We start from the raw sequence: 24,425 nt of genomic DNA on the forward strand, positions 1-24,425 counted from the left end.
TAAGTCAGTAGAGTCTTAAGAGTCTTTAGAGGCTTCTTAAGACTGCAAGTGTTAAAAAAGAATAGAGCGCTGTATTTCTGATGGACAATAAAGATCCACCTGTGTGAAATCTGGGATTGGTGTATCGTCAAAGGGAGGGGTGTTTTGTAACTAGCACGCACTTCTGCTCATAACCCTGCTGACTTGTGCAATTAACACTGCTCCAGACTAGTGGTACAATATGTGATATGCTCATTTAAATAGTTAGTTTTTTGTTTGTTTATCCAAACACTGGACAGCTCTTACCATATATGGAGGGAATTAGGAAACAGACATGTACATATATCTTTACTCACTGGATAAATGGCTGTGTTTTAATCTTGGCTTTTAAACCTTCCTTGTGTGTTATTTTTATTAGTTTTGTTATTTGTATTGTTCGTTATTTAAAATGTATTGTAAATTATTTTGGACTATCTGTTCATGAATTGCTTTTATTTATTTATTTTTTATGTACATTCAGGAGACTTCTATCTCAATGGGATAAGATTCACCTGAATAAATAAGAAAGTAAATAAATGAACAAAATTCATAAATTGAACATTTTTCATTTCTTAAGGTGATGTGGCTCCATCAGGTTAAACCTCTGTAATACAACCAAGTACGAATGTATTGAAATTATAGAGTTAAATTTTGGCAAAATTGAGTAGGGACTGCTTTTCTGATTTACATGAATTCATAATACAATTTGAATGTGTTATGCCGGAAGTGGTAATGTAGCACGAACAGAAAGAAAACACACCCTGAACTCCCATTTCAATCACAATTCCTTCGGCAATTTTAATGAAAATAAACTCTTTTTGTACAATACAAAACAAATAAATATCCATGTAGCCCACAGCTCGCAGACAGACCTCCGGCCCTGCGGGGCATCATACTGTTGTTAGTTGGAATGTGCAGTAAAACACAAGCATCTGATTAGGGCTTGTGTTGTGTTCAGGGTAAGTGGGAAGTGTGAGCTTTTCTGACCTGTGGTTAGGCCAGTGTAGAGGAAGAGGCTGGACTGATTTGTCCTTTCACCTTCATGTTTTCAAACCTCACAGCTCCCACTTGTCCTGAACACCAACAGTAAGACACGTCCCACTGGCTACGAGGTTTGCCTTTAAAAATCTATGATCCCTCTTTGGGGAAACTTTGACCCATCCAGGCAACAATGAGGGGGTTTCACAAAGTCAGGCTGTTACTATGGCTTACTGATTACTTTCTACTGAGAGTTAAAGTTGGATTTTAAAAAAATTGCATTTAAACATATAAAATCACATTTGTATCTTTTTTTTTTAGTGTCCAGTTTTGGTTTGAAGGGCATCAAAAACTGATGTTAAAACATGATCACACCAGAAAAAAAAAATATGTGGCTCCTCCAGAAATAACCTTATGTGGTTGGTATGATTCCATGTTTTGAACCTCAGTGAAAAACCCATTAACAAATGTACATCTTTCTTTTTGTAAAGGATAAAAATTCAGTATAAACTACTTTCACCCAATTTTATGACAAAATATGAAATATTTTATTTGTCAACATTATAATTTACTGCTAACAAGAGTGAATCTGTAGAATCTTGTGCATGTTATTGCTGAAACTAATAGTCAATTAATCAATTAGTTGGTTGACAGAGAATTAATCTGCAGATTTTGATAATTCGGGTGATTTTTCAAGCAAAAAAAGGAAAACATTTGCTTTCCTGAAGTGAGTTTTTACTGCTCCTCTCTTTTTATGACAGTAAACTGAATATCTTTGCCCCAGACTGTTGTATGGTGCTTAGAGTGACCCTGAGAAATGATAATGGCCAGATTTCACTATTTTGTGAAATGTTACTGAATAATTATTAGTAAATACATTTTTAAATAATTGGCAGTTTCAGAGAATATGAAAATACTCTTTAATTTGCAGCCCTAGTAAATTTACCATGTACAGAATTTCCTGCATCTACCGCCCTCTAGTGGATGCTTCCAGTAAGAAACTTCCAGGCAGAAACAAGGTACAAGCCTTTATGAAACCCCCTAAATCACACCATTAGTAAACAGACAGGTTATGGTTTTTACATGTTTTATCACAAACTCTGTTACACGTATGGGGAGAACAACACGTGAGTTTTTCTCTACATTCTTTCCACACAAGCAGCATTTTCAATTGCCAGAGAAAAATATGGCAAATGCAAAAAAAACAACTTTTTTTTGGTCTCGCAGACTTACCTTCATTATCCCCTGTGCCACAGCTACAGTGTCTGTTATAATTAATTTGTCTCATTAAATTTACATGATTTCAATTAGCAATCTGCTATACCTTTAGAGATGTGTGACCCTCCAAAACAGACAGGGTATTTATGATTTAGGGTGGACTACAAAAAAAAGTTCCCTAATTCACCTCATCGCTGCTGCTAGCAAAAAGAAATTTTCCAAAACATTCACATCGGGCATTTACATATTAACATGTAGCTTTCTGTTTGTTTAAATGTGGTAAAGTCAGAACATGAAGAGAAATACCCTCCATCTCCCTGGAGCTAGACATAAACAAGAGCATTCTCCATCACTGTTCTCAATATAAATTATTGTCTCCTAAAGCAGGCCCAAAATGAACACAACTGTACAGTGAGGGGAACTACAACATAAAATGATGATTTAATACAGTTCACTGAAGGTCAGTAAATCCGTCTGAAGCTCTAGCAGTGCTCCTGCCTGCCTCTAAATAAGAACCATAGTCAGGTTTTGGCCTGGACAGGACCCAGGATCTGGTTCTGACCCTCACTCTGGGACTCTGTTATTAACCCACCACTTATTAAATCCCACAAACCACTACTATACAAAATCATTACAGCAGTATGCCAAAATACACTGCTTTATCAAATGACTTCATGAGTTAGTTTTCCTTCCCAGATCGTAGAACAGAGCGCAGAGCGAGTCTGCTGTACAGACAGGAGACAGTGTGACGTTCAGACTCCTGCACTACCTTTTTCTAAGAAGAGGACAGTTGTAGAAGCGGCAGGACAAGCAGAGGTGCTACTGCGGACAGCCACACTATGTCGTCTGGGTTCAACTTGGATATGTATATAAAGATTTGCAGTACATTACGTTGCTCCTTATTAGCTGTGTGTGTGTCAGAGATGGAACTGTACAAGAGAAGATTACTCATCACTCATCTTGAGAACTTTAGGATTATAACCTTCATTTCCTCAAATAAGAATTATTTTTTAATCATTTACAGTCACTGTGGACTGGTTCTGTTCTAACATGTCAAAATTAGTCTTTTTCCATGAGCTTATTTAATTGCTTGTCCAGACAATATTTTCTTTTGACTGGAGAAAATGTGAGTAAGATGCTTTTGTACTGCTTCCACTTGTGTTGGATATATGCTTATGCATGTACAGTATGTATGCTGTCCGCATGTTCATGTCACTGTTCCTTGTATGTCGTTATGTGTCCAGTTGTCCAGCGTGGATGTGAGACACCTGAAAGAGACACCAGAGCAGAAAACACTGTGTTAGCCTCTAACACAGAACCAGCTCTGATAATCCAGCAATTACACTACATGTCATCTATCAGGCAATGCACCAAACGCATCCCTCACTCTGAACTCTCACGTGTGACTGAGATTTGTTGAGATACTTTAGAGTTTAGGAACTGTAGCCTTTTTATTTGCTGACTTAACGCCTGGTCACAACAGAAAACGCAACCTGCGGGGCTTGATGGTGAGCCACTATGTACAGTATTGTGAGCTATCTGCTCACTTATACCATGCTTGCCCGTCAAGCTAGTTTGTAGACTGCCAGTTAGCTAGCTTTTTAAATGGTTTCAGTTATATAGACATATAAAAAAAAAAGCTAGCAAGCAGACTATCTATTTTCTGATTACGATCATATTCTAAAAGATGTGGATGCTACACAGCAGAATATTCCTCTTGTAACCACGGTGATAAGATGGCGTTCACAGTGAATCTTCGGGAGAAATGAATGCTTTCAAAAGGACAAAACTCTTAAATTTCCTCCATGGTGAATATCAAGGAAGAGAGAGCTGTACAATTGACGCAGTAAACGCCATGTTGGTGAAATTTTATGGATGATACTCTGATGTCCCGTTCCCATGAAGGCAGCATGGAGCTGACAGAAACACTGAAGTAAATAGTCGTTGCTCGGGAAATAAATAACCTAGTCACACTGGTATAAACTGGTTTTTATGTTGCAGACCACAGAGTTTCAACTCTTCTCATCGTGAATCTTTGGTGTAAAGTCACATTAAGCCTTTTTTTTAGCAGCCAGCAACAGTTTAGTATCAGCTTTTCCAGAAACCAGTAACCCCACTAAAATGAGTTTATATTATCAGGTACTGTATGTCCAAAGACATACCATAAACCTGGCAATGTTGCCATAGTAACAATCACACCCTGTAGAAAATGTTTTGTACATCATTTCTCTTTCTACACACACAATAAAGATGCTGTATATTGTACCTTGTATCACTGCTGAAGTCCTGCTAGTTTTTCAGAAGTCTCCTCTTCCATTCTCTCCTCATCCTGCTCGACATCCTCCTCCATCCTCTTATCCCCTCCTGTGTCCTCCCTCTCCTCTTCCTCCGCTCTTCTCTCTCCCTCCCTGCCTGATGGAGTGCAGATCTGTCGCCCTCGCTGCCTCTGGCTGCGACGCACTTTGCGGGCGAGGCTTTTCCTCTTCGGGAAAGTCTGAACCAGGGTCATAGCTGGACTGGAGGATGAGGACAAGGTGGGACATGAGGAGGATGGAGAGGAGGGTTTTGACCTTGACAGAGTGCCCTGGATTGGTGTTGAAGCTAGGGATGGAGAGGCTGCTAGGGACAGGGGGTGGTTGGCAGATGTAGATGTTACAGCTGCAGAGGCCTGTGTGTGTGAATAGGTGCAGGGTGTCTGGAATGGGCGACAGTTCAGTGTGTCCTCCAGGTCTGGATGTAGGGCAAAGGTGGAGGATGCACAGACTGTGGACGAATCAGGAGCTGTAGAGCAGCCAGCTGCTTCATTGTCCACAGGATCTCTGGGAGGAGAGTCTAAGGAAACATGAGAAAGAACAAACACATGTTGTGTAGTTTGACTGTGACACATGAGCCTCAGTAATAATTATGGGACATTTTCTAGATCCTTGATGGGAAAATACGAGTCTCGCTTTTGCGTTTCCTCCTACCAGGGCCACTGCTGGTCTGGGACTCATCGGTCATTGGTGGCTCTGCCTCTTCCTGAATCGTTGGTACTGATGCCAGTAAACCTGACACACGCACGCACGCGCACACACACACACACACACACACACACAGGCGCGCGTGCACACACACGCACGTGCACACAAACACACACACAAACACACACAAACAAACACACACAAACACACATAAATTCACTGTGATATAATTCTACCTACCATGGTATCTATACAAAAGTGCTACATTGACTTCAAGTCCTAAAACCACAAATCTGTGAAAAAAAAAATTACAAAAAATATCTCCCTCTCACCCCCACGTGGGTGGTGGTGGTGTGTGTCTTCGTCAAGTTTATGTCCTGGGAGTTTGAGGGTTCTGCGCAGTATCTTAGACTACATCCACACTACTACGTTTTCATTTTGAAATGCATCTCTTTTGCTACGTTTTCGCCTCCCGTCCACACTGCTCCGACGTTTTTGAGAACAGAAAACTGCGACTAATGGAAACGCTGCTGACCCTGTTTGAGTTTGAAAACTCCGGGGTTGTTGTTGTCTGGACGGGCGAAAACAGAGACCTGTGGAAACAATGACACTGACACCTATGGTCTCTCCCTGATTGGGTCTGATTAGCCTCGACTACTGGTGGTGAATACAACATGGATAATGAAATACAAGTGTTACTGACCTTGTTGTCTTTGCTAGCAGCTGTTGAGGAGTTAAATTCTGCATTTTAATGCTACAACTGTCTTTGCTGTTGCTCTTTTGTTGTATTCTTTGCAGCTAATCAACTGCAGAGGAGACAATCTGCTTCAACATTTAACATGACTGATCACAGGGAAAGTCAGAGATCACAGAGGACTGTCTTCTTAAGGCCAGGAACACAATGGTTGCATGGTGTGTCCGTGGCGGCTGCGTGGCATGATCTACAGATTCTGTGTTTCACCTAACATATCAGCAACATTACATAACACTGGCACCTTCTGGTGTGAGCTGCAGCAGTTCAGCGATGCATAGCAATGCAGGCAGAGTGTTCATGCCGTAACTCCAAGCAGAAGCACCTTCCATGTTTTCAATGGATTACATCCACCTGTGTTTTCTCCTGCTCATCAGCAGAGGATCACAGGCTTCAGACCTCACCACAATTCAGGAGAGAGAACAAAAATTGCCGCACATCAGTAGGATGAGTAGCTAATGTTTGTATAGTAAGGAGAATGGCTCACTGGTCCTTCTGTGGTTGTACTGTCACTGTCTGACCATTAGAAAGATAAACTATTCTAGCTAATCCAAATCAAACTGTTCATGAAAGTTTGCTGTGTTGACTATGCCCCTTTAAAACAATGGTAGTTTTGGTGATAACAGTAACAGAAATATGTTGTCAGTTGACTTACTGAGTCCTCTGTAATGGGAGAGTTGCTGGTAAACTTGTTTCATCCTTTCGATGTTGAGCCTGCTGCCCTCTGCGTGGTTGATCATGGGTTTGGGATAATCCACTCCCACCACACAGTTGGCTGCCTTCTGGACCAGCTCTGGGGCGTTCCATGGCTCATAGATGTACCGGTTCGGGTAGTCCTTTAAGATGGGGATGTAACGCCTGCAGGAAATTTCAAAAGAAAATCATTTGAACTTCCTCTCTGGTGACACTTCAAAGCAGATCCAGTTGTTTTACTGCTGAGCATACAGCTTAAAAACATGGAGGGAACAAAAAAGAGTAATATTAAGTAATGTGGTGGGAGATACTGAAGGAGCACCAGTTTAAAGTCTACCTAATGTAGTCTCCTGATGGGTCAGTTCTCCTTCCAAAGCCAACAGGACAATAGCAGTGGAAGAACTGCTGGAAGAAGGCACTGCAGGACAGCCACATCCAGCTGCCAGCGTTTACACTCCAGTCTGCATCCAGCAGCAGCTCCTCAAACACCTGCAGGGACACACAGATAAAAAAAATCTACATCATGTAGATCATGTACATCACTGCTGACAGGTGTTCTCCATCGGTCAAGACACCAGGTCCATGTTTGAGACTAAACAAAAAACTGGTCCGTCATACCTTCATGCCGCTCTCCCAGCTGATCCACAGGTCTCCCCTGGTGAGGAAACAGGCCACAGCGTGTCGGGCTAAGTGGTGGATCCAGCCCTCCTGTCTCAGCTGGGTCATGATGGCGTCAATCCAGGGAAAACCGGTCCGACCCTCCGCCCACTTGGCCAGTGCTTCTGGATTCTGGTCCCATGGGATCTGGACACAAATACAAGACATGGGAGAGAGATATTAACTATATACTCTTCTTTCTCTATACAGGAGACACATTCTTTTTTCTTTTTTTTTTAACTCTCAACAATCAGCCCTTACATGTACATGATGTGGGCACTAGTGCTAGTTGATACACTGCACAGGTTTTCATTCAGCTGTCACCTGAACAATTTCAATAATCAGTGACTGAATTCCACACTTCTGTGAGTTTTCTTTTACCAATGCATGAGTAGCATCATCGTAATCACTAATCACTATTGTTTTCAATAGGTTTGAGGGGGCAGTATGTGTCCTGTTGTCTCAGCTGTCTTCTCAGAATTGAGAAAAGTGTTCATGTCTGCACAGTTTACTCAAAAGATCAACGGTCTGTGTCTGAATGGCATAAGTGTGAATTTAAAAGGGTAGACAAGAGGCCACGATATTATCATGTAGCAAAGACTAACTGTAGAATAGTGTTGACAGACAGTAGACACACACTTTTGTATGTGTTGTATGTAGAGTATGTACACTTCAAACTCAGTTAACAGATGAACCACATATGTATAAGACAGTTGCTGGCCACAGCACTGAGCAGAAATAATGGTCGGTTCATAAGTTTCCTCTTTGTTGAGTGTGAAGTTCTTCTTTTGAGCAGAGTAGTGTGAAGACCCACCTGGACACAGATGGGGTTCCCCTCCATGCGGTCAAAGTTTGGGTTGTTGGTGGCAGCTGTGTAGAAAAACTCCCTCCATAACAACTGGCCGAACAGGGACAGAGGAGGACTGCAGCGCTTACGGAGCTGATGGAGAGAGCGAGAGCGAGGATGGTCAAAGAGAGCAGTGAATTATCAAAACTGTCAGAGAACAGAGGAAACAGCAGTGGGTGTTTGTATGGCTGATATGTCTGAGGCTGTACCTTCATGTACAGCTCTCTGAGGTTGTAGTACAGAACCCTACAGGACAGACAGCCAAAGCGCAGGTAGGGGCTGAGGCCGGTAGGACTGGCATACAGAGAGCATGTGTTGACCCGAGGGTGCTCAAGGTTGGCCACCCACACCTATACACAAAGACACAGTGAGGACGTTCAAGTGATCATCTGAGATATCATGTCATTTTTCCCAATTACAATGTTGTTGATTAAATATCTTTAATCATTAATATTAAATGAAATTAAATTCTCAAATAGTTGCCTTTGATTTGATTTATTTATTTGCACACATAAAATATTAAATATATTTCATATCTTTTTATAAAATGGATGTGCAGGTGAGGTAAGAAACTAGGGCTTATGTTAAACCTCACCTCAACGTAATTTTGATAATACAAAATGAAAAAAAGAAAGAAAAAAAATTTAATTATAATGATAATATAATAATAATGATAGTGATAAAAAAAAAAATAGAAAACAAACAAGTCAAAGACAATCAAAGACAACACAATATACACATTAAAAAGGGATACAAATATTTAAATGAATCCATAACGAACACACAATTAGTTTAGGAATTTTCAGGTACAGAAATATTGTTGGAAACATTCTGGTTTATTTCTGTTCCGTAAACTCACCCTGTGAATAAAAAATACATTATAGGGCGTTTATATTAAAAATGCAGAAGCAGATGGCTCCTTGGACTTTGAAAAGGTGGCTAACAAATTAATTTACCACAACTGCAGACTGGCCTTCAATTGAAATTATTATTATAATTTCTTCATAAAATTTTTATTTTTATAATAGAGACAAGCTTTTTCCCCCGTTCCCAATTTAAGAACATCTTATATTTTATTAAGAAGCCTCTCTGTTTTAATTTGCTGTTTATGTTGTTTGCTGTTAATGCAAAAGCAACAATTTACCAATGTTGACCTGATGTCTTGATGAATTCCCGTTGATTTAACTTTTCAACAAGAACGTTGAGTCAGATTCAAATCTATCTTCAAAATAGAGGAGATTTATCATCCTGTGACAGCATGAATGACAACAAGCTTGTGTGCCAACAACTCAAACTGAAACAAAACCAGTGAATAAGGTTGTAACCATAGTCGTGGACCGACCAATTTAGTATTAAACAATGAAAGCAAATTTGAAATATTATGTATTGGACCAGTAACGTCAGCTTCTGCTTTACCTTCTTATCCAGGTGTTTGTTGAGTCTGTCCAAGGCCTCTGATTCTCCTCCCCGCCACACAGCTGGAGGTAAACCCTCTGTCCTGAAACCTGGACACACATTTACACACAGAGACAAGGTTAAATACAAAGCAGCTACAACTTAATGAATCAAAGCCAAGTGCCAACTGTTCTAAGTGAGTAAGTAAAGTTTATTCAAATTGCATTTTTGCTTCACAGAGCCAAAAACTCGGTCGACATACATACAAACACACAACACAGAGATACAATAACGCATCCAATAAAATACATAAGAAAGCTGAGCCATATACTGAGCCATAAACAACTCAAATAATGTGGTATTTTAATGTGACTATTAAAAACTGTATGTCTAATAAGATTTGACTAAGGACTGTTGTGTGCTTCAACAGATAAATACAGTAACATTGAACGACTGAAATGTAATCATGAATTTGATCTTCATACAGAAGAGACACTAGAACTTCAGTTAATCTGGTGATATACACAGACAGTGTGTTAGGCACTGTATATTGGCCACTAGTACTCAGTTACACACAGTATCATAGAATTAACTGTCAAATCAAATCAAACCAAACCAAGCCTAATAAATCTAATCACGTCCTCTCTCTTAACTGACCTCAGTACACCCAGAGAACAACACAATGTAAAGCTACAGTGCTCATGAGCATCAGGAGTGCTACAGCTGTCATGTTCATTCATAGAAATGTAATGATGTGTACCTAGTTCTTCCAGTGAAGGTATACTGTAGAGCTGGTCGTGGTTGTCGGCTATTTTAGTGTGACATTTTTCCATCTGCTGCTGGGTGATAGGAAGCAGAGGTCTCCTGGGCAACTCCAGTCGGCTCACAATGGTCTGAAACCGCTTAAAGGTCAGCGGAGGACTGTTGTTGTTCATCTCTATTATCCTGTGATCAATACACAAAAGACAGAAAGGTTAAGGTTAGAATTACTGTATATACAGCAGAACTTATGTAACAGGTCCTGTCAGTGACAAAGCTCTGTTGAAATATCCTAAGCACACACTAATAAAAATATAATTACATAAAAGGTAAAAGTTGGACTTAATTAAGTCTTTTTTAGATTTCTGTCTACATCAGCTTTAACTATAATGAATTTTTGCCCAGCTCTGAGTGCTTCTGACCTGATAGTGGTGCTAAGTTCAGGGTTTATTAGAGGTTAACAGATCATTAGAACCTATACTCTGAGAACTGTGAATATTTACAGCAAAATTCATGATAAACTGGACGGTAGGTGTTGTGATATTCCTCGACTTAACAGGGTGGAATGAAGGGAAAACAGACAGACCGAGAGCCCACATCCAGCTGTACCCTGCTGTGCTGGACTGTAGCACAGTTTAAACAGCTGAAATGCATTTAAGAGTAACCGAAAACCACTTTTACCCAAAACCATCACTGAACTATTCTGTCATCAGTCTTTAGTAAAATAGGCCTCTTTTGTATTTCAGCCTCAATGGTTGCTTCTCAGGTTGTTTTGTCTGTGCAGCTGAGAGTGAAGCTTTGTATTTATAGTTTCTGTCTTATACAACTTGTCTATATCTGTGAGGCCGCTGTGGATCTTTGGTTGGTGGATTTGCAGCCGGGGCTGCTTCCTATTGGTTGGTTTACTGTGACTACTAGCACAGTAAGCTGAGCACATGTTTACAACTACACCCTGCAGCTGAGCGTGCACACACCCTGCAGCTTAACTCCCTCCTGCCTCGTCCACTCGACACAGTATTCTTACGCACACAGGCCATTAATGCTCTGTTTCATTACATAATACAGTGCTGTAACACTGTGTTGGTCTGGATGCTCTCCATGTAGAAGGCAAAACCCAACAAGGCTTGAATATGGAGAGACTCCCTCCACTCTGACTCATTCTGCCACCTGGTCCCATCACACGCACGGGGGTGTGACCTGCAGTAATATGAGAAGACCCCCCGGAGGGCTCTGCTGCATGTGATGCAAATAAAATAAAAACACTCTTTAGTGCTTTATTAAATCATTTTGCTTAAATCCTAACCTCAACAGTTCTCGATCTTAAGGGCTTGTGTCATTGTTTTTGCAGGTTTTAGACCATTCACTCCAAATCAGATTATTCATAACTGATTTCAGATGATAGAAATACAATTTGATTAAAAAAATACTCACGTACTGAGACAGCTAGAACAGCTGAGTAACAGCAGAAGTAGGGGTGTGGCAATATACCGGTATTGACGATAACCATATTTAAAAAGTGAAATATTGATATTGTGTTAATAACACATGGCAATATTGTGTTGGCACCTTGTTGCCTTTTCACTGTTCATTAAGTGTAATTGTTCTTTTTGTACACTTTTGTACAGTTGTGGTTACAGCCTCTCACCACCTCCCTACAATCGGATTTGAGTCTAATTAATCTGTGAAAAAGAGACAAAATAGACAATAAATGACAATAAAGTTAAAGATAGAAGAAGATAAATTTGGCTGATAGCATTATTATTTCTTTTTTTCAGATTGTCTACAGATATCGTGATAATATCGTTATTGTGAATTCTTTTGGCCATGGTGAAAATCTGATATTGTGACAGCCCTGAGCAGAAGTTGGGGCTCAACACCCCAATAAGGGCAACTGCAGGGGGTGGCAGGGAGATATCCCCAACTGCCCACTGCCCGCTCACTGGGACATGTACTGGTAGGTGGCGAAACATCAGTTAATGGTGGTTCCAGCTGTATAGCACATGATTTCTAGTTAAGGAGCTAAAACCTCCAAACACACTGGTATGGGCCTATACAGTGTAAGATCTGTGTATATGCAGGTGTGACAGATGTCAGTGTCTATGTCGACCAAACACAATGAAAAATAAGAGTGTATGTGCTACAAACCTATCCAGGTTGTAGAGGGTGTGTGAGTTTCTGACAATCGTCTCCACTCCAAACTCTTGGGCCATCTTGATAATGGCCCCATCCCTCTCCTTCCCATAAGGCTCTGGGTCATACTCAAATGTTAACCTGGTCACTTTCCACTCCTGCAGCAAAGCAGAGAAAGAAAAACAGACACAGAGCAAATTAATATTAATGAGAGAAGACAAAGAATTTGACAAGAGCAAGAGAAGAGCAGACTGTGCAGCAGGGCTGAGAGCTACAACTATGTTCAAACCAAACATAGAACAACACACACTGTGTTCGGATTCAACATGGTTCTCAGCACGTGTTTTCTGTAATCCAGTTCATCAAGATGCACTTTTGGACATTAAAACCAGGCTGCAGTTTGTACAATACATCCATTGAAGAAGCAGTTTTAAATACAGTAACTGTGGACGGTTTGGGTTGTTTTCTCACCTGTAGTTTGGTTCAGTTGGTCCAAACCAAGTAAAATAAAAAGATATTTTGATGTCTTTTAGTTCTGCACTGTTTAATGTTAACACTGACCATGACCAAGAATGGTAAAGATGAATTCAAATGATAGCACATCAGCTTAAAAACTAAATAAAAAGTGTAGCTTCAGTTTCCCCTTTTCTTCTTTTTTTTGTTAACTGTTTCACATCTCAACTGTTCATAACCATTTTTATAATAAATGATCTCAACACATCTTAACAATAGAACAGCGTTAACAACTCCTTTTCTCTTTTCTTTCCATCTTATATCCCACTCATTTCTCCAACTGTTGCCTCTCGTGTATATAAAAAGCTCTCGCCTCGTCTCTCCCCTCTGTGTGTATCTCACGCACTGACTCGAGCTGCAGTGATTGGCTGGGTGGAATCACGTTACCAGTGCTTTTAAGGCTAGAGAGGTTGCGCTGGTTAAAATGGAAACGCTCCGTCAAAATGTAATAATTCTCAATAATTTATAGCTTTTAGGTCTGGTTCCAGTTAAGATGGCGTCTGGGTCCACCTATTAGTGACCTCTAGACTATGACTATGAACTTTGACTGGTCTGCCTCATTTTTTCAAATCATAAAAAAACTGCTTCCACTGGGAACAAGACCAAGATATTCTTTTTCAAGCTGCCTTGCCACACCAGCCCAGACAAACAAACCTAACTGGGCACACACACCAAAGTTTGTTTGCATGAAAACAACCTAAGAGACAGAACTTCGGTAAAAAGCATTTTCTAAGGGCTTCTAAGGGCTCATAATGAAGGCTGGGAGAAAGATGTTGTGACAGTATCCTCATCATCATTATCTGCTCTAATTCATTACCTGCCAAGACAGTGTGACTGATATTGTTTTCTCCTGGTGTGTGTTTATGTCATCATGGCAAAATGAGGCCCTGGAGACAGCTACTGTAGTGGGAACTACAACAGAGGTGGTTTTGAGAACTTTGGCAGGTGTTTATATGTCTGTCTGTCTGTGGACAGATTTTGTCAATATAATAGCATCACAATTGTGCAAGATACAGTCATGAAACTTTACATATGTGTAGTTGATATCAAAGTGAAGACGGCGTTTGAAGATGGGTGTGGTGTAGTTTAGCATGAAAGGACTACCGACAGTTGAAAGTCAAACACATCCCAAGAAAACACACACAAGATCAGGTCATTCACATTTTCATTCCAATCAAACTCCGCAGTAGCACAATTAACTGTCTGATATGATGTGTAAAATGGCAGAGCTGTTGTTGTTGACTGTCTGTTTGGTCGAAAGGAAAACCTGCAGGCTCTTGGGTTTCCATAGCATATGATGTAAAATTAGCCGTGCGTTATGTAACGGCTGCGGCTGTATAGAGGTGGAGAGCGCCTGGTTTGCTCCTCCCACCCTGGAACTAAATCCTCCCGGGAATCTCCTCATAAATATTAACATAGTCTGCAGCTGCTTTAATATGAATCGGCGCTGTAAGATCATGTAAAGTACGACCATCTGTGAAGTGTTAACTGTATTTGGTGTAACTGGCCTGAAAATCAATGCAACTGATGCTGCTCAGTCATAAAAACCAAAGTAAAGATGTCTCTTGACTTGACTACAGTGATTATCACTCGCTAATGTCAATAAAAAAAAGGTTATTTCATCACTGTTACTGCATGTGTGGATACAGGTACAATAAAGTCCATTTCTGAACACACATAAATAATTGTTCTGTGAACAAACTTTGTGCCATTGAGCCACATGAACAACAGAAAAAGACAAATCTCTTCTTCATGTACACCTCCACCAACCAGTGAAGTTGAAGGAAATATGATCACAATTTCCTGTTCCTGAGTTACACCATTGAATAATGACCAGAGGTGTTTTGTAGAACATGTTGATGTCACAGTGAAGTTGACCATTGAATTATTGCATATAAAATGTCATCCCTTCATTTTATCTTTATAGATATGAGTTAAATTGTGTCATAATTAGTGAATGAATTTGTGAGTTATGGCCAAAAAGGTGTTTTGTGAGGTCACAGTGACCTCGAACTTTGACCTTGGACCACCAAATTCTAATCAGTTCATTCTTGAATCCAAATGAATGTTTGTGCCAAATTTGAAGAAGTTCCCTCAAGGCATTACCAAGATATCACATTCACAACATAATGCCTCTGACCCTGCCTGTGTTACTATCACTATCTGGTCGTGGTTGGACGGACAGCTCTCTCTATGGTCATTTTTTTGTGTTTAATAGTCAGGACTGGAGCATTAACTTCAGTTTACCGGTTCACTTATTTTCTTGAACTGTGGTCCATAGTAGATTTACATTGTTTCAGCCTCAAAACTAATGCCAACACAAAAAGCTCCAACAACCTCAAACCGCTGCATTAAAGATAAATACCTCAAATTACAGGCAACATGCTGATCCTGGCTGTGAGACGTTACTACACTGTTAGCCTACAAGCAGATGTTACATTGCTTCAACATGATTCAAAACAAACACGAGTGACGAGTTTACATTGTTTCTACTGCCACAAGTCGTGAGGTGAGGGTGAGGTGGAAAGACATAACTTTTCATTTTACTGTTTGGTCGTCATGCATATGGCTGGTCTGAATACTGTGACTGCAAACACCTACCCCACAACATCAAAAGCCCCCCACTGAGTGAGCAGTAGCCTGGGCAGGGGAGACTATTCAAGCAATGCAACAGGCAGTTAGTGAGTTACCCAACATGCAGGGTTACAGACTAACTTTTCAACTGGTGTCATTGGTGCTGCCAACTTTCTCAGCTGGTCGCAGCCTATTTTTGTGACTCTTTCACTATGTTATAAGCAGTGCTGAACTTGAAGACCATTTCGTTTTTCCTCCATTGAGCGATTACTCTCATCTAACCACTAATAAGAAGTGGGAGGGGCTAAGTGTTTCGGGTGATGCATTGGTCCCTGCAGGTTTTGTGCTTCTTACTGCTGTTTTGCAACTTCAAAGTTTCAAACTTAAACTGTGTTGACCTAGTAACAAGTTTAGAGTTTCCTGCAATGGACGAACCACATTGCCTACAATGCAAGCACAGCATAGCATTCCCCTCATACAGCAACAAGAGGTACTAGACTCAGTCGGTCTCTTGCTGCCTCCACCTCAACTGAGCCAGTGAAGAAGAAAAACTACTACTTTCAACCACAATGGCTAACGCAGCACCAGAACAGCCTACTGATCATCATGCATTTGCACAAAATGTGACCACGTGAGATTTGAGCTCACTCTCTCAAAGAATTGTCGCAGTCTGGAGCCATGGTATAAATATGTCCCACTAACTTTACTAACTGCATCATCTTCACACATGGCTGGTGGCTGGTAGAATTTAACATAGCCATGTAACAAAAGGTAACAAGTGGCCATCTTTCATTGAAGGGCTGGCAAATTAATGAAAGCAATTTGGATGCATCTGGTCATCAGGTCACTATTAGCTGTACTGTATCATTGTGACAAAATCCCAGATGTGCTACACTAAGAGATGGTTTGTGTAACTTAATGTTCCCAATGCTTCCGCTACATAAAACTGAGTCTGATGTTTGTTTACTTTGTAGCAAAAGTAAAAGCTTTATATGAGTCACTGAAAACCACCAAGTAATTTTACTGTATATTTCCTGTGCTACTGTGTATTGCACAATTGAGTTTCATAAATTTGTGGTATGTTGTTCTATATGAAGTATTTATCATTCTGTTTTGTTTTGTGTTTGACACGGCTACCCTTAGTTTTGAATCAGTTTTATATGTGAGAAAGCAGGCTAGTATTCTGCAGTGTTAGTCATCTGTATCAACTGTCTCCATTTTATGTATTTTGTTGTCAAAGGAACTGAGCCTGATCCCCCACCCCCGACACACACAGCTGATGGGTTTTTGTGCTTTACGAAATTCTTAACCAGGTATGGAGACATTTTAACAGTAGTCTATATTGTTAAGTGTGTTTAAAGGTTCATCAGTGAGGTCATAGTTATATTACAGAAAGCCTAATCAGTGTGACAGTTTTGTGATCATATCATATCATATTGTGGTATGTCAGATAAACTGAACCTGAATCTTATATTGAGACTGTAAATTGCTGTTATGATAAGTGTGGGTCAACTTGTGACCAGGTGCAGTTTATATACTTTGTGATTAGAATTTCAGATTAGAGCAGATAACCTCAGGGAGCAACGCCTGATACCACACACACACACACACATCTGATGATTTTTGTGATGAAGGACAATAAAGCCTCCTGATTTTTTATTTGCCACACAACAAAGACATCTACTGTGGGAGTGTTACACATCAGTTCACCATAGAGGTGGGCGATCTGATGATCTTGTATCATGGCCAATGTTACTTTGGCACATCATCTACTTCTCAGATGAATCGTACAGATCGTGTCATTAAAAGTTTCTATATTTAGATATTTAATTGTAAAAGTTCAATCATTGCTAATCAGCCTTTTGTTAACAGTTTAACAGCTAGCTCGCTAACTGTAGCTGGCGATGGCAGCTGTTGTTCTGCTCTGTAGATTCAGTGAGCTTGGTGTAGCGCCACATGTACCAATTCTTCACCTGAGCAGAACAAGAACCACCTCACTAGCTGCAGTCCAAGACCATGGAGTTACAGGAAACAGGAGGCGGGACAAGCCAGGGCAACAACTCAACTTTCTAATTAAAACACTTAACCTACCTATAGCACCTCATAAATAAATAACAGCGCTGACCAAACAAATACTCCACATGAACTAAGCAAAAACTGTGATTGGTTGAGACACGGTTTGTAAACAGAAGACAAGCGAGCAGACATACATCCGAAAGAAGCGTCAAAGTGGCAGAACGATCCGAATCACAACTTCCAGTCAGGATTGTCACAACAAACGGAAACAGAATGCTGATCATGATAAATCCAACTGATTACAATTCCATCCAAAAAGATCGTCATATAATCTTTTGGCAAGATCCCCCCCCCCCCCCATTACACAGTCACCCTCCTAGCACCAAACAGCAGACCTACACAGTTAGCAACAAACTGGTATAGTGGAGCATTTAGCAGCTAAAGAGCCAGATAATCAAGGGTCAATATTGAACTTTCACAAGATTGCCAAAAACACAATGCAAGTAAACAAAGTAAACAACCAAATCAACTCATTAGATGATGATATGTCACTGTTTGTTCACAACTTTTTTCCGCTGGCCCCAAGTAGCAGAAAAAAAAAGTAGTTACTCCAGATTTTAATAAACCTGTATCAATTTTACTCCAACTCCTGAATTCCCCATAGAGTCCCGCAGAGTTCACCCAATTAAATGTATACATTTCAATACCACATAGAATTCAATGTAATACATGTTTCACTATCATATCAGCTATGGTGAAAACCATGCAGTTATAACTGAGCTGAAAGTGGAAAATAGGAATTTTAGCCAGTTTTTATTCTCTTAACATGATTAACATTCCAGACTGGCCTAACATCAATAATAAAAGCAGGGTAAGATTCCTTAAACTACTCACACATTAGATGCTACTGGCAGGCAGGAGTCTATTTCACACACAGCTGTTTTTTTGAGTGAACACAGTAGTCAATAGTTTTCAGGCTTTGTTTCCAAAAGTCATACATCTGTATTATGTGGATCCTTCGGTCAGGAACCTTTGGTGTTTGTGTGGTTTAAGTTTCGAACTGTGACAGAGAGAAATGAGTACAGACCTTAAAGAGCCTTGGGAAAACATCAGTGGGCTGCCCTCTGATAACAAACAATCTTGAGTTGAGCTTCTTCAGACTGCTGTCCAGGTCCTCCAGAGCCTCCAGCAGAAACCTACACACACACACACACACACACACACACAAATAAAGGAAATGTAATTAGTAAGAAAGATTACTTTCCCACAAGGCAGGAGGGTGCTCAACTGTGATGTTACTGAATGTTTCTCATGACAGCAATAACATACAAAACCAATTCAGTACAGGACTAAAATGGTGTGGTGTTTTTATTGAAACTGAGTGACAGTAAAGGAATCCATGTTTTATTTTCCTATTTTAGCAAACAAATACTCTGATGTTCTTAACTAGTGAATAGATTAAACTAATATTACTCAGCCATTATCTATGATTTTCTGTTTAATTTCAATACAAACCAGTAGTAAGTGGTCTACTGTAAGGATAGAGAGTCTTGTGCATAAGTGTATTTAATAAGGTCATATTTTTTAATCGTCACCAAAGTAAACATGACAAGTAATCGTGATATTAATTTTAAGTGATACTGACCAGCCCTTGTATCAGCTAAAATCTTATTATAACGGTTTATTTAACTTTATTACATCACTATATTATTGGCCTATGGTCTACGACCTCTTAAGTGGGTTTCCTAAAGACAGATTTTTCATTAGCATGGCTTTAGGGCAGACCCAAGGGTTTTACAGCAAAGATGCTGCTGAAATAAAACTCAGAAAGACTGACTGACAATTGTTTTTGTAAACATGACTAATGATATACATAGTTTAAATAAAAGACAATTTAAATAATTATAAAGTGTATGATTCAAGTTTTACCCATGGACATGTTAAAAAAACAAGTGAACAAGAATAAATCAAAATTAAATCTTTAAAATAAATAAAGAAGAATAAATCAAAAATATCAAATCACAATACATCTCAATCCAGTCTCAATACATATTGAATCAGCATCCAAGTATCATGATAATATTGAATATCAAATATAAGTATACCTTCCAGCCCTAATAAGCAGGATCCAAACACATTGTTTTGACCAAGCGGCGGTTTTGACATGTATGGATTAAACAGCAGTTCACAACAGACAGTGGAGGGAAGCAGGAGAATGAAAACACTGACTATCCCAAGCCAGATTCAATCCAATGACCCTACAGTCACAAGGTGTGTGATTTAAGGCCAATCTACATGGAAAGTGTTTAGGTGTGTTTTTGACATCTATCACTTGGAATAGATGACTTCCTTTTTGTCAAATGTATCAATTCACACTGACTGAAATATGCTTTCTCCCTGTAGACACTGTTGCTGTGTGATGCTCTTTTTTTTTTTTTTAAAATCCGCTATGATATTTTTTTGCAGTAAGAGAACACATCTATTAACATTAGGTCAGCACAATAGACTGTACTGAGCTAACACTGATGCTAGCTTACGTCAGATTTTACTGTAGCTGACAGTCTAATGTCGAGTGCTGTGGGTTTTTAAGAGACAGTATCTCCCATGTAGAGAAAAAAAATAAGGATGCTTCACAGTGTTAAATATTATTCAAACAACACAGAGAGCAGTCTGAAAAAGTTATGGGACTTCTAAGGGCTGTGACTGGGATCAGATGAGAATTGTTAGCTACTTCCTAAACACATAGTGCCTGAAAGGGTGTGCTTTATTTATTGTTCCCGTCCTTACGTAATTTATGGACTGACTCATTATTCAAGATGGTGTTTGCATCAGGCAAGGACGGACAATAACAACAACAACAACAACATTGATGATGGCAGTGCTTCACCTACCTAATGTATTACACTGTAAGTGAATGATTGAAATACCTTTTTTTACTGTAAATGTTGCAATATAAGGCCCCTATAATTAATGAATTATGGAAAAAAAGGGTTGTCAAAATAATGTGTTAATTTCAAATCATTATTGATAGAAAAATAACATGTCAAAAAAAATTAAAGCTGATTAATCACACTCTATGTTGCCCCTTGACACCATCTGGACAATTCTGTGAGGGATGTCATCTACCACTGTCCGGTCTGTAAGTACTTTCGCTCGGCTCTCTGGGGATGATGAAATTAACTATTGATTGACTTTCCAAAAAAAAAAAAGAAGATCATTCACACTCTTTTGTGCCAGTGGAGTCACACATTCTGATGAGGAGAATTCAGACGAGGAATCAGCAGGTGATCTCGTGTTGAAAACAGTAAAGATCTGTTCTTTCTGACTGGAAAAGCTCACACAGTTTACATGGCTGAGATATTGTAAAGGAAGCAAGGCCATGCATTGTATGTACTGCTCTCAGTGTGGCCCAACATTTGCAGGGAAAACTAAAGTCAGTTTACAAACTCAGCTTAAAACTTAAAACAACAACAGCATAAAGCATAAACTCGGCGGGGACAGATGCAATGATGGAGTAGCAGTGCCACATACCTTACGTTCACATATTCTGAATTGTATTATTTGGTGGACTATTTATCTTGCTTCTCATGGCAAATATAAGCAATTAATATATATTAATTAATCACAGAGCATGTCAATGATTAGATTAATTTTTTCAATTGCTTTACAGCCCTAGTTATTTTCACCTTTTGGCTATCAGGCCAGTGAAATGAAAAGAGGGGCCAGTAAAACTGTTACATTGGACAGTGTATTGGGTAACTTTTTGAGCATTTCTGCTAGGAGTGCACAAAAAAATCATATTGTGAATATTTTGGCAGATATTGTAATTGTGATATGCAATTTCAGTTCAGATGATCGTTTTTGCATTTCATTTTCAAAAAATTTTAAAATGGTAATGATGTAATTTTTGTTAGGTCTTGTACATGTTTTGGTACATTTGGAGAATATGATTTTCTCAGTTTCTCAGATCCAGAAACATTTAGCAAAGGATAATAATAGGCACAAGTGGCTATAAGTGGGGTCCAAAAGTCTGAGACTGAAGTGGTCTGAGGGGACAAGTGGACCCAAACCCCCCACCCCCCCACCCCCACACCAGAGTCAGCTGGACCTGCTCAGCCTCCTCATACCTGCCACAGAGCATAACCAGATGTTATCTGCAGTGCACCTGTGTGGCGGCATCTGCATTCGCTGTGTTTCTCCACTCATTTGTTCAACTTTTTCCTTTAATATGACACCTGTCTGTTTATTATCCGTATTGGTGGATTTATTGTTTTTTTGCACAGTGTACGTTATCTTTACTATATGTACATAAGCTAGCACAGTAACGCGTTCGTTACAAAATTAACTAAGTCAATAATCCGTGTTTACCAATTACAACAATTAACAATGACCCTAATATTGCTACTATATGGACATTTTAAGGTTATATAGTTTACCTACTGTGACCTAAATGCATCAGATTTAACTTGGTCTTTTCAGCTTTGCATGCTACTGTTTACATGTTTCTGGATATATGCACCACATCTGACCACACCGTCGCTTAGCTTGTCGGCGACAAAGGTGAACGAAACACACCAAAACACTCCACATACTTCATGAATCCCAAATCATATACTACAACTTTATGCATTTACATAATTCATGTTGTTATTACCATGACCTTCTTTCAGTCTTTTCCACCAAACTGCAGCAGGGTAAGCTGAGCAGTAGTGACCAGAGTGGACCTCTTCTTTCTGTACTTTATGTAGCCTTGCCAGAAATGTTAACGGTAGCTTTACAGTTTGTGTGTAACAAACCAGTGGACAGTACTGACTCCATGAAATAAGCTCCTCTTCTAAGTGAGAACACTTTACAAACGACGATAACATTAAACTGTTTGTGCTATCCATGGCTGTTGGTATGTCATCCTCTCCATTTTAAGCTAGTGCTAGCTAACTGACGTGGAGAGGAGGCCCGGGCCTGAACTCAAAGCGCTGCACAAGCGCTTTATGAGGTAATGAATCATACAAATGGCGACGTGATAAACTGTGTTCACATAACACGTAATGTTCAACCAACGTTTAGTGTAACTTAAACGTGCTACAAATGGAGTTAGCGTTAACTTACCTCCATCGGTTGATTCCCACGTTAGCGGCGCCAGCAAACCACGGGTCTAGGATATAAACACAGCGCACTGTATCTGCTCCATTGAGGGCCTCCTGCAACGCCGGATTATCGTGCAACCGCAGACCTTTACGAAACCAGTGCACTGAATTCACCACCATTGTTACTTCTTATTCCATCGTTAGACAAAATTACAGGAGGACCAGTTGAAATGAAGCCAAAAATGCTGTAACAGTCCCGGGGACGGAGATTCCCAAGAAACTTTACTAGCTGTCAAAGGAAAACCAACACCAAGGGGGCGTGGTCAATACAGAGTGGGAGTGGCTAAACTGGTCAGCTGTGGGATGGATCAAGATTGTTATAAACTCAATTATTGCACCGCCATGATCATAATACCTACAGGATGGAAAATATTCATAGTCTTAGAAAGGTTCGCTACCGGAAGTGCATAAATGACTTTTTAAATTATATTTCCTTAAGTGGAAATTTAGAGTTATGAATTACAATCCTGAGTCAATGATTGCTGCATCCTGAATTATGTAGGTCAACACTGCACTCTTGAACAAAAGTCTCATGAATGTAAACTTTGTTGAAAATCTATGAATGAGCAACCCATACTACTACTACTTCAGACAAGCCCTTTAGTCTTCCAGTTCTGTAACTGCACTTTTCCAAAAAGATAAACTGTAAGTTGTTCAACTACACACACGCCTGTTCAATGTTAATGCAAACATAATTTCAATGTATCATTGTTGACATCCCCAAGATATTTTACCAAGCTGGAGAAAATACAAGTTGTTGTGGTGGAAAACTGGCTGTTTAACCAGAAAAAAAAATATTGCAAAACGTTTTTCACCTTGAACACGCCTCAGGTTTCATTGTTATCAGCTGTGCCCACTTAGCCATCAATTAACACAGCTTTGAGAATCCTTTAAAAGAAGCTCAGGAGGCTCATGAAGACATTGTGCTTGTGGAAGACGGTTGTGCCAGTAGTAGGTAAGCCACAGTTTTTGGCTGGGTTGCTTATTTTTTTTTTTTTTCATGTTACTTCAATGTTAAGAGGACCAATGTTGTCTGTGCTTTACCTCTATAGTTTCTTGGGAAAAATTGCAGGGCAGACATCCTGAGTTTATCCACCTACTGAACCAAAATGATGTAAGTAGATGACTGATGTTTCTTAAAATGAGTGTAATTAAACTTTATCCTAAAGCAAATGTGTTTGCAGGATGTTCTGGATTTCATGTCTACTGATTGGAAGCATCAGCTGTAGTCCTGTACCAAAAGGTAAGATGATTCCTACCCAACTCAAGACTATTGGCGTTGCTATTAAATTACTCATTTCTAATGTTCTTCCAGACTATGGATCACAAGCTGCTCCTGCAGCAGCCTCAGAACCTTTAGAGGTGCCACTCCCTTACCACCCTGGTAGCTGGACCAGATGGGTGAGTTCTATCGGCAGCAGCTCCCCTCAACCAAGTCTACCTAACCCAACCTCTGAAACTGGTGCTTCTGCCAGTGCTGACCCTGGAAGTTCCAGCAGCCGCTACTTGCCTGGGGGCAGTGAATTCAACAGTGGGTACCTTAGCTTCAGGGATGAGGCCTATAAAAGCCCTGAGGTCAGTTACTATGGGGTTTATGCAGCCTCTGCCCCTAGTGGATATGGCACTGCAAGTGGCATTTATACTGGTGGTTATGCTAGCTCAGCTAGTGGATATGATGGCAGTGCTCCAATTGGCAGTTATGCTAGCCCACCTAGTGGATATGATAGCAGTGCACCAAGTGGCACTTATACTGGTGGCTATGCTAGCTTAGC

At 39.9% G+C, this 24,425-nt stretch overlaps 1 protein-coding gene across 2 annotated transcripts; it reads right to left on the bottom strand.

Annotated features, from left to right (window-relative positions):
* Positions 1 to 796: 796 nt before the first annotated feature.
* On the bottom strand, positions 797 to 22,904 carry LOC111229560 (cryptochrome-2-like). Of its 2 annotated transcripts, XM_022755919.1 has the most exons (13): positions 22,616 to 22,904; positions 18,597 to 18,705; positions 12,422 to 12,564; positions 10,278 to 10,462; positions 9,539 to 9,627; positions 8,332 to 8,472; positions 8,090 to 8,215; positions 7,237 to 7,422; positions 6,956 to 7,107; positions 6,581 to 6,783; positions 5,181 to 5,261; positions 4,481 to 5,046; positions 797 to 3,482 (listed from the first exon to the last, which is right to left on the bottom strand). In XM_022755919.1, the coding sequence occupies exons 1-12, from the start codon at positions 22,771 to 22,773 to the stop codon at positions 4,487 to 4,489; spliced, it is 2,133 nt and encodes a 710-aa protein (XP_022611640.1). In that variant the 5' UTR covers positions 22,774 to 22,904; the 3' UTR covers positions 797 to 3,482; positions 4,481 to 4,486. The 2 variants fall into 2 exon arrangements, with proteins under 2 accessions (XP_022611640.1, XP_022611641.1); XM_022755920.1 differs by lacking the exon at positions 5,181 to 5,261.
* Between the last annotated feature and the right edge of the window lie 1,521 nt (positions 22,905 to 24,425).

Source organism: Seriola dumerili, unplaced genomic scaffold (assembly GCF_002260705.1).
Source record: "Seriola dumerili isolate Sdu_G_001 unplaced genomic scaffold, Sdu_1.0 BDQW01000242.1, whole genome shotgun sequence".
Lineage (NCBI taxonomy): Eukaryota > Metazoa > Chordata > Actinopteri > Carangiformes > Carangidae > Seriola > Seriola dumerili.